The sequence below is a fragment of the Elephantulus edwardii genome, unplaced genomic scaffold, assembly GCF_000299155.1.
Source record: "Elephantulus edwardii isolate Elephantulus edwardi_28Jun2011 unplaced genomic scaffold, EleEdw1.0 scaffold00041, whole genome shotgun sequence".
NCBI classification, from domain to species: domain Eukaryota; kingdom Metazoa; phylum Chordata; class Mammalia; order Macroscelidea; family Macroscelididae; genus Elephantulus; species Elephantulus edwardii.
The window spans coordinates 5,404,003-5,415,311 of record NW_006399791.1 but is presented as its reverse complement, the minus strand read 5'-3'; the positions used below and the strand labels follow the sequence as shown (position 1 = coordinate 5,415,311).

Sequence of the window (11,309 nt, the reverse complement as noted above, 5' to 3'; positions counted from 1 at the left end):
ATGGCACATAACAACAACAACCACCTCTCCAGCACCACAGCTCAAAGGCATCAATTCTCTGGGAACTCTGGTGGCCTAGTGGCAAGAAGCTGCACTGCAGTCCCAGAAGCACGTGGTTCAACACCACCAGATACTCTGCTGGAGAAGGAGGGACAATCTCCTCCTGTACCAGTCAGATCTGATCTAATGGTACACACACACACAAAATAACAAAAAAAAATTTTTTTTTTAAAAAGGCATCAATTATCCTTCTGTCATCCCTAGTCATTGTCCAGCTCTCTGATGCATAGCAAGTAATGCAAAGATCATGGCCTGTATCAGGAGCACTTTAGTCTCCAGACTGACATTGTTGCTCTTCAGTACTTTGGAGAGGTCTCTGACAGCAGACTTTACCAATGCAATTTGTCTTTTAATTTCCTGGCTGCTGGTAAAAGAGTGTTGATTGTAGAGCCAAACAAACTGAAGCTGTTGACAATCTCAATCTCCTCACCATCCATCATGATGCTGCCAGTTGGCCCAGAGTTGAGAATTTTTGTTTTCTTGATATTGAGCTTCAATCCATATTGAAGGCTGCAGTCCTTGAACTTCTGCAGCAAGTGCTTCAGGTCGTCCTCAGTTTCAGCAAGCAGGATTATGTCAACTGCATAACACAGATTGTTGATGAGTCTACCTCCAATCCTGATGCCACACTTCTCCTCATAGAGCCCAGCCTCCCAGATAATTTGTTCTGCATATAGAGTGAAAAGATACGGAGATGGGACACATCCTTGGTGCACACCCTTCCCAATTTTGAACCATGCAGTATTTCCTTGCTCTGTTCTGATGGCTGCCTCTTGGTCCAAGTATAGGTTTCACATAAGCACAGTCAAGTGTTCTGGGATTCCCATTCTTCTCTGAGTCAGCCACGATTTATTGTGATCTTCATAGTCAAATGCCTTTGCATAGTCAATGAAACACAGACAGACATTCCTCTGGTACTCTCTGCTTTGAGCCAAGATCCATCTAACATTAGCTGTAATATCTTAAGTACCATGTCCACTTCTAAACCCAGCCTGCACTTCTGGTAGTTCTCTGTTGATGCGCTGTCTAGTTGTTTTTGGATAATCTTCAGCAGAATCTTGACTGCATGTGATATCAAAGAATACCACCATCATTGAAATATATGCACCAACAACCAGAGGCAGAGGAGGAAATAGGAGATTTCTACAAACTTTTACAACCTCTGACTGCAAAAGTTTGTAGACATCTTCTATTAATAGAGGAGGGGGAGGGGGAGGAGGAGGAGGAGGAAGAAGAAGTTACTAGAATGCAAAAGTTGGCAATAGAATATAAAAGTTGGGAACAGAGAAGAAGGATCAGTAGTAGGAAAACATGGACTTGGTGACAGAAATGAAGCTGGAATTAGAATGATAGAATTTTGCACAATCAACGACTTAGTCATTGCAAATACATTTTATAAGAAACATAAACGCAGGCTATACATACACATGGATTTCACCTGATGTATGCATAGGAATCAGATGGGTTACATCTGTGGAAAGAATCACTGGAGAAGCTCAATATCAGCTGTGAAAACTAGGCCAGGTGCTGATTGTGAAACACATAACCAACTATTCATATGCAAGTTCAAGCTGCAGCTGAGGAAAATGAAATCAAGTCCACAGGAAGTTTGACATTGACTCTGAAAACAATATACAGCATATATAATCCAGAATAGAGCAGGCTATGTTAAGTATAATAAAAAAAAAATTTAAAAACCCCAAACACAGATTAGTGGTAAAGAGATGTGTTATCAACTCAAAAGCCTACAGTTTGAGTCCACCAGGGTTCTCCAAGAGAAAGATGGGCAGTCTCCTCTCTTTCAGTTTACTGTTTCTGAAAACCTGCTGGAAGACTGTCTGTGAGTCGGTTCTGACTTGACAATACCTAGCAACAATAGTAAAAAATCATGAACAGCTTTTCAAACCACACTCACTGCCATCACGCTGACTGTGGCTCACCGCCATCTCATGGAACACAGTAGATCTTCCCCACAGAATTTCTTTACAGAAGCATACTGCCACATCTTTTGCTCTTGAAACAGCTGATGGGTTCAAACCACCAAACTTTCAGTTCGCACCTCATTTAACAAGGCTATTATTACTCTAATATTAGACAAAGACAGTATTTGGGGGAAATTAACAGCCATTCTTTGTTAATATATGCAAAAAATCTACAAGTGAACATATGTAAAGAGAATATTTTTTTCACAGCCTTGCACTCCCTCATTGTCATCAAGTGGAAACTGACTCAGCTAGACCTCCCTTGGGTTTCAGTGCTGAAAATCACACAGGAGATTGCCCATCTTTCTCCTTGTAGTGGACCTCCAGTGGATTAGGTCACCAGCGCCTCTGCCCAAGAATGCAAGGGGGGTTTAACATCTAAAAAATCAGTTTTTAAATGTTGTTGTCTACCATCAAGTCAGAATGACCCTCCGGCAGGTTTCCAGAGGCAGTAAATTGCTTGGGAGGAGACTGCCCTCCTTCTTCATCTGGAACCTGATGGTGGACTTCACCTAATCTCCTTTTGCCAGCAGCTCTGATGGCCTAGTGGTAAGGAGCCGCACTGCTACCTCAGAAGCACGGCATTCAAATCCCCCAGCTGCTCCTCTGGAGGAAGATGGACGGTTTCTTCTCATGTGATGACCTGCCTCTGACAGCCAGCTGGAGCGGCAGCTGTGAGTCGCTTCCAACTTGATGGGATGTAAACACCACCTAGTAGATTAATACAGCAGTTCCTTGACCCCCAAAACCATAGGACACTGCTGGAAAGTTAAAGGGGGAAAATGGAGACTCTGATGAAGCCAAGGCTGTCCCTTAGATGGACATGGAAGCACTGAAGAACTCTGCAAGAACAAGCTAATCAGACAGCTAGCCAGCGAGTGCGATGCCTTTATGGTCTTTTGAGTTCCTGATCAAGCAGATCACGTGAATCCTGGGTCCAGGACTCCATAAAGATGGCAGGTGCCCTTCCCTGCTTACTTACCCTGAGAACACAGGACAGAAGTTGTTGTGTACTGTCAAGTCAGAACCAACTCGGAGCTGACCCTCCAGCAGGCTTTCAGAGGCAGTAAATCACGCAGAAGAAGACTGTCCATCTTCCTCCCAAAGAGCAGCTGGTCCACTTAAGCCGCCTGCCCTGGGTTGGCAGTGCGGCTCCTGACTATTGGGCCACCAGAGCCCCTGGCAAAAGTAGAGGAGGTGAAGTGCACCATCAGGTTCCAGATGAAGAAGGTGTTGTGTTTCTGGCATTGGCCATGTGATGATGACAGACTTGTCTACACCATCCACTTGGCTGTCAGCTTTGTGGTTTCCCTGCTAAAGAATTGGGAGAATGTCCAAGATTTGTACATCAGGAGCACCTGAGGCAAGCCCCGGCATCTGAACTAAAGCACAGCTCTGGAAGTCGTACTGTTAATTTTTTTTAAGTGTTTTTAAATGGAGAGAGAACCATTTCCCAAATGGTATGTTTAACATATATGACTTTATGTAAATTATACCAAACAGAACAGTAAACAAATACTGAAATCTAGTTCATTATATATATATATGCTGAATTGTTTAGGGGTGAAGTGTACTTAAGTCTGCAGCTTACTTTTAAATTTACGAGGGGAAACTATGTTACAGTTGAATATGTGGGGGGGTACAGAGATTTTCACAGTGTATGGTTCTTTTCTTGTGTGACATTTTCGTTATATTGAGGGAAAAGAAAAAGATTGTTTAAAAATAAGGCTTATCCTTTGGAAAGAGTTTGAAAACCGACTGGTGAGCCCCAGTATGAACAGCACTGCTTAAACATGTGAGTTGTGTGCCCCAAGCACAGGAAAAGCCCCACTCCCAGAGAGTGTCACAAACCCCCAACCAAGACTAGTTCCGATTAGAACTTTGCAGGACAATGCAGAACTTAGTACCACATAGAGGTTTCCACACAGGTAGCCAACTAGCATGCTCAGCCATCAACAGATCCTTTCTGGGATCTTCCCTGAATAGTGTCACAAAGGAGGTTGACCCGTGTGAAAATATTTCTGTTGGGCTGTGCTCAAGCTCCCTCGTAGGAAGTAGTCATCCTGTTCTGAGAACTCAGTAGCTGGTCTGGGTTTCATTCGCTACTGCTGTGATTGACATCTCACCACAAGCCATCAGCAGGGAGTTTCTGGTAGACAGACTACTTCCATTTGGGGGGGGGGAGGGCCTCGTCATTGACATTTTTCTGCCTTGCAGACTGATGAAGAGAAGCGGCAGGGCTTACCCGTGGTGATGCCGGTCTTTGACAGAAACACCTGTAGCATTCCCAAGTCCCAGATCTCTTTCATCGACTACTTCATCACAGACATGTTTGACTCTTGGGATGGTAAGAAATCTCCTCACCCCTGATCCTGAAAAACCTCACCATTGGCAATGTCACCTCCTCTCCGAGCTTGCTGGGAAGATTCCTGGGCAGAATTTCTGAAACTAAACGGCCTAGGTCATTTGGGGAACAAGAATTGGAGATCAAGATTTAAAATACATATTCCCCTGCCACCTTCCCGGGAGGTGGGAGCAGGCTGCTGTTTGATAGTGCTGGCCTTTAACATTCCAGAACTATTGTTTCTCCTGGGAAGTTGTCAGAACTGCCTCAAAATACAGAAGGACTTGCCATACTTGTTGTCCCAGTGATCATGTGGGTAATTTTCTAAATGAAGGGATGATAATAGAGTGTGCGCCATGTATAATAGGAATGATAATGCAGAATCGTTTTGGGACTTGGGCCTTTAAAGGGCAACAAGAAGAAGAAATAAGAGCCCCTGAGGAATAACCTTTGTGCGTTTATTCATTAACCTCACTGGAAATAAATGGGTCAGTAGGCCCGTTTTGTAAATGAGGAGACTGAACCCGAGATCACACAGCTATTAGGACTTAATCTGGGGTGCAGACCACTGGTACTTACTGCAGAAGCCCCTGTGGTGCAGTTAACACACTCGGCCTCTAGGCCCAAGTCCATCCAGAGGCACCTGGGAACCAAAGCCTGGGGACCCCCTGACGTCCCTGTGGCACTCAGTTTTCTGCTGACACCCATGGGGTCGCCCAGAGTCATTCAGCCCCGTGGCCTCTAGTTTGGTGAAGGGCTTAGTCCCAAAACCCCAGTGTTTCCACCAGAGCGTGAGGCCTGGGATCATCTGCCACCTCAGCTTCTGCCAGGCCTGAAGACAGAGCAGTCTCCCCAAAGGAAGCACATCACTCTCCCTCAGGTGGGGACGCAGGAGCCACTAAGCAATTAAGATGAGGGACCTAGGACAGAGCCTGGTGAGACCCCTGCTTCAGGGGAGGGGAGGGACTGCAGGGCATGTGCAGGCCAGGGACTCGGTTCCATCCAGTCAGGAGGACACTAGCACACATCTGGGGGGAGGGCCTGGAAAGAGCTGTGGCTTTGGGCACACCACAGCTCTGCAGGTGCAGCCTGTGGCACTGAGACCTCATTCTCGTCCTGTGTGACATGGTCACCACCCAGTTCGGGGGTGTTGTGCTGGCGGAAGGAGATGCCATAATCTTGGTCTACCAGGGCTGACAGGAGCTGTAAAGAACAGAAAATGGTCCTCTCCCGGGTATGGCAGCTGGAAGTGCAGCATCAGCATCTTCATCTTGTAGGCTCAGTAGTCCCAGACTCTCCTTAGCCCTGTTCAGCCTGTACATGCATCGTCACACGGCGTTGTCCCCATGGGTCCGTTCCCGTGTCTCTCCTGTCCTTTAATAAGAGGATTTTGACCTGCTCAACTCCTGGTGACCTCATGGCCTTAACTGATAGCAGATAACTTTCTTTCCAAATAAGATCATATTTACAGGTAGTTAAAAGGTCAGTCTATCTTTTATGGTTGACGAATTCAATCTGTAACATACATGTGATAAAGCGCAAAGCCAAAGAAGAGCCGGTCAGGATGGGACACTGGCACGGAGGGCAGGCTCCCTGCGTTTGCTCCTAGATTCTGATGCCCCAGGCCCAAAGTGCCTGGTGAAATGGTCATTAAGCAGAGTGTTTTTCTTGTGACCAACAAGATGGCTACCCCAACAGCATGACTGCCTGCTGGTTCACATGGGGCCTGGAAAGGTGGAGGAACGGTGAGAGAGGAAGACCCTTATCAAGGTGGATTGACATGTGACTATAGGGCTCGAGTGTATCAGAGATGGTGAGGCTGGCATAGGCAGGACAGGCTCCAGTGTGTTCACAGGCTCTCTAGGAGTTGTACTCAACAGCACCTGGTGTTTTGAAGGCTGTATTTACAGCCTTTTCTTCCTCAGAGCCACAGATGGCTTTGAACTGCTGACTTTTCCACAGGAAATTTAACCATCATGTGGTGTTTAATCATTGTGCTATGAAACAGTTTAGCTACTTCCTATTCTCTCTTCCAAAGTTCCAGTTCAGTGAGTTGATAGATAAATGCAGGCACTGAATACAGATTCCACTTCAGTAATTGTTGATCAGCGTGAGCTGTCCCGTGTGTCACAGCTGTAGTTAGAGGGTGTCTGAGCGGGTCTATGGAGGAACCAGAACCCGCAGCTGTTGGGTCCATCTCACTTCATTGCAAACTTCCCCCCGCACCGTCCCCGTAGAACAGAGGAGAACCTCCCTGTGGAGTCCTTAAACCACCCTTGTTAGGACGCCTACACCTCTGACCAGCGCCCTGAATGACTGTTACCTTCCCATCTTTTCCCCCAGCCTTTGTCGACCTGCCGGATCTAATGCAGCACCTCGACAACAACTTCAAGTACTGGAAAGGCCTGGATGAGATGAAGCTTTGCAGCCTCCGACCGCCCCCCCAGTAGCTGGACACTACCTGCAGCTCTGAAGCTTTGTTCTTTCGGTCGTTTAGACAAACCTGAGGGCAGCCAGAGCTCCTGGATCCTTTCAGTATTAGACAGAGCCGTCCGAGGTCTGCAGGGCCTGTGAGAAAGCCCACGAGCCATGGGACATCGGTACCTTCTACAGCCACAGGCCCAGGCCACCACTGCCAGAAAGTGAGCCTTTTTGCTGCTGTGGTTCGGCCCCCTGCAGGGACGCTTCACAAAGTCAATGTGAGAAACATCCACAGCAGCCCTATGCTAGGAGGCCAGGCAGAGTGTCTGAAGGACAGGATGGGATTCCTGCGAGTGACACAATGTCTTACTACAGTTTCTCCATTATGTTCAGCACTTAGGAAAAACTAATGGCAATCGGATCTTTAGCAAGTTTTTCTCCTCATAGACTCATTTTGGAACACTACTGAAAGTGACTTCTCTTAAAAGTGATTAGCAAAAATTTTGATGTTGATTATTAACAATTATTAAAATGTTCTATTTATTTTAGTAGAAGCTCAATATTTTCTATGAATTTAAAAATACTTCAAAGCCAAAGCCAACTTTAAATGCTGTGACCAAATTTACATGATTCATATTCATTAAATATACATTACCTGGTGTACAGACTTTTCATAATGCAAATTTAAATATTACAGAATGACTCCTTTTTATTGGACTATAGAAATAATTTGTATATGTTAAACTCTTTCTTGATCAATGCTAATTAGGAAAACTGTTCTGCTGAGTCTTATTCTTGTGAGGATAAAGAAAATGGTGTCTGCTCTGTAGGAACTGGAGCTCAGAAGCTGGGACAGACATCTGATGAGCTTTGCAAGAGACTCCCCAAAGGGAAATGATACTCTTGGTTTGCAAAGAAAAGTCAAGACTTTGTTCCTAGAATTTTATCGTTGAATTTGTAAAAGTCTGCCTTATTTTATACAGTGTTTCTATATATTCCCTATGAAAACAAAGAACAAAAATGGAATATTTACTAAATTAACCTAACCAACCTATTTTTATTTGCAGTGGGAGTTTTTCGTTCCAGAAATTTATAAAAGTTCCATATCTTCACATCTTGTATAAGTGTAATATCATTAGAAATGATACCTGATGACATTTTAAAGTGCTTCTCATTTCATTTTAAACTTGTTATTTTCCAGATTAAAATGAAATTAAACTATTTGTTTTTAAGAAACCATGTGTTTGGGATTTTAAAATACTTATTCTACTTCATCCTTTCCGCCTTCTAAATAAAGAAGATATCTTTTTTTCAAGGAAAGATTGATGAATATTTTTCTAAGGTTACACATATGAATATGCTGGAAAATTATTAGACTAATTTACCACTCGTTCAGAGCTAAAGGGCATCATGGAGAACTCATGAGCCTGGGGACAGAGCGCGGCAGGTCCCGAGTCCCTGATAGCAATCAGAGATGTTGGAGCACACTGGAGTATGGCAGGGCAAGCCCCCAGGGGGCCACTGTCTATGGAAACGAACGCTTCTCTCTCTTGGGGTGATTTTGTTTTAACTGAAACGGAACCTTTCTTCTCCCCTCCTTGTACCAAGAGGAGGAAGCTGGTGACACAATAATAAGGTAGAGACAGCAGTGTGCCACCAGGAACTAGTAGTAATCGAACAATCTGAAAGAGACTTTAAGGTGAGCATGCTTAAAATGTACATATGCCTGATCCAAGCCATGGTCTATTCAGTTACTTCCTATGTACCTGAAAGTTGGACAGTGAATAGGAAGATGGAATTGATGCCTTTGGACTGCGGTGCTGGTGAAAAGTACTGAATATCCCAAGGACTGCCAAAAAAAGAAGCAAATCTGTCTTGAAGGAAGGGCAGCCAGAGTACTACTCAGAGGCAAGAATGGCGAAAATTCTCTCTTATTTTGGGCATAATTTCAAGAAGAACCAGTCCTGAGAGAGAGAAAGAGAGAAAACATCCTGAGAAAGGCAGAGGGTCAGCAGAGAGGAAGTTCTTCAACAAGACGGATTGACAGTGACTGCCACAAGGTGATGGTGCTCACAGGATACCACAGGATAGAGCTCGGCTTAGATCTGTTGGTCACTGCGAGTTGTCTTGATGGCATTTAACTATATCATGCTTAATACAGGGAGCTTTGGTGGCATAGTCCATAGAGGGTTGCACTGCTAACCTGAAGACTGCGGTTCGAATCCACCAGCAGCTCCATAGGTTAAAGATGGTCCATCTCCTCCTGTTGTGATTAACAGCCTCAGAAACCCAGTGGAGGGTCACTTTGAGTCAGAAGCAGCTCAGTGGCAGTGAGGAGGAAGGATGCTTAACATGTTTGAAAAGAGAAGTCATAACGTAAGCCAGGAGAGGAGTTCTTTCCCGTAGAGAATTTTAAGAAATAGACCTTGTAAAGATAAAGAATATAGTAATTGAAACAAAACCTCAGGTTTAACGTAACATCAGGCAGAATTGAAAAATTCAAACACAGATTTAAGAAAATCACCCAGAATTTGGTAGAGAGAGAAAAATGGAGAATTTTACTGTTAAAATATGGAGGCTATAATCAAATGCTTCAAAATTTTCCCAGTAGATGATAAGGGAGAATAAATGAGAACATGGAATTTTCAAAAAGTGAGTCATTCAGGATTTAGCATAATTTCTGCAAAGCTGTATCATCTGTATAACATGGGTTGTTGGTAACAGATTCCTGAAAATTCTGATGCCACTTGTCTTCATAGAGTCCAGCTTCTCAAGTGATTTGCTCAGCACAGAAATAGAATAGGTACAGAGAAAGGACACAGCCCTGACACACACTGTTGAGGATTTTAAACCATGCAATATTCCCACATTCTGTTCAAACAACAGCTGCTTTTATATGTATTCAGGCTCCGTGTGAGCGAAATGAAGTGTTCCCGGATTCCCATGCTTCTCAGTACTATCCATAGTTAAGAGACACGCAGTTGGACACATTTGTACAGTCACTGAAATGCATGTCAACATCTTTTTGGTATTCTCTCCTTTCAGCCAAGACCCACCTGACATCAGCAGTTACATCCCTTGTGCCATAGCCTCTGAATCCAGTTTTGAATTTCTGATCATTCTCTGATCATACACTGCTCCAGCTGGAGTTTTTGTTTTGTTTTTAACTTTTCCAGTAAGTTTTTATTATTAAGTCACAATTCAAGATTCCAGCAGAGAGATGAGGTGGTCAGTTCAGACCTTTGCAGGGAATGTGCTTCGTCACCCGCAATCATCCCAGGCTGTCATGCAGGACATGGGGCAGAAGGACTTGGACACAAGCTGATACCTTTCACACATAAAGGCATCTCCGCCTTTGACAGACATCTTCTTGCAGATGTGGAAATCCAGGTAGTTCTGCCAGCAATTCCTGGTTTGGTTCTGGTTGGGTGACTATCACAGTTTGGCCCAGAGCCAGCACTTGCGGACCGTTTGGACCCCATGTAGCTGCAACAGTTGCCTGGCTGAAAAGGCTACTAATCCACAGGCCATCATTACAGTTAACACCATTTCCTTCCAGAACACACCTCTCCACCACTGGCCCCTCTCAGAGCCAGCACTTGAGTTGTGGACCCTTTGGACCCTGCGTAGCTGCAAGGGAAGGCTAACACCAACATTCAGGATCCAGCCAAGGCATTGCTTTCATCTGGGACATTATCCTGCTGTGCCAGCCTTATACTCTTAATTCAAAGGCTCTAGGCAGTGAGAACTACCAGAATGTGGTCCTGGAGCAGAAGTTTCAGCGATATAAATCCTTCCTTCAGAGTGGTGAAGAGAGTCAGAGAATCTGGCTGCCCCACTCCACAGACCAAGGAGGACAACAGAAATCAGGAGAGAGGGTGGCAACCAGAAAACCACAGCCATTCACACCAGAGAACTTAGCTCAAGAACTAGAGAGAAAAAAACAAGTGCTCGCCCCTCATCTCAACTAATTTTGCCACAGGACCAGAAAGGAAGTACTAAAGGCAGGGTGAGTTGTCCTTATTAAATGACTCCTTCAAAACAGTGATGACAATGCCACCCAAAGGTAATAAAGGAGGTCAGAATTGCTTTCACTGTGGAAAGCTGGGCCAGCTCAGTAGACAGTGTCACAGATGAGAGCCACAGATAGGCAAGGGAGTAGAGAGGAAGCTCCCACTCACTTGCTTTAAGTGTGGCTCTGAAGGACACCTGGCCAAGGTGGCCCACATCAGGTCCTCGTGGCAGACAGTACTGACAGGCCCCAGCTTCCAGCTGGAAACAAAAGAGGATGCTTCAATGATTTAGACCCTCCTAGAAGAGCTGTGGGTGACCATTAACATTACTGGTAAGTATATTCGTTTTCTCCTGGACACAGAGCCTACTAATTGGTCCTAAAAGCCTTCTGAGATCCCAACTCTTCTCACTATTTCTTAGTTGTTGGAATGGACAGAAAACCTCATAAGCAGTTCCTTACTTAACCTCTACCTTGCATTCAAACTTCC

General features: G+C 44.8%; 1 protein-coding gene across 1 annotated transcript in view; it reads left to right on the top strand.

Annotated features, from left to right (window-relative positions):
* PDE8A (phosphodiesterase 8A) overlaps positions 1-6,836 on the top strand; it is a 97,856-nt gene extending 91,020 nt beyond the window's left edge. The window contains 2 exon segments of the mRNA XM_006885139.1: positions 4,260-4,389; positions 6,730-6,836. Of these exon segments, the coding sequence (XP_006885201.1) occupies positions 4,260-4,389; positions 6,730-6,836 (237 nt within the window).
* The last annotated feature ends 4,473 nt before the right edge of the window (positions 6,837-11,309 follow it).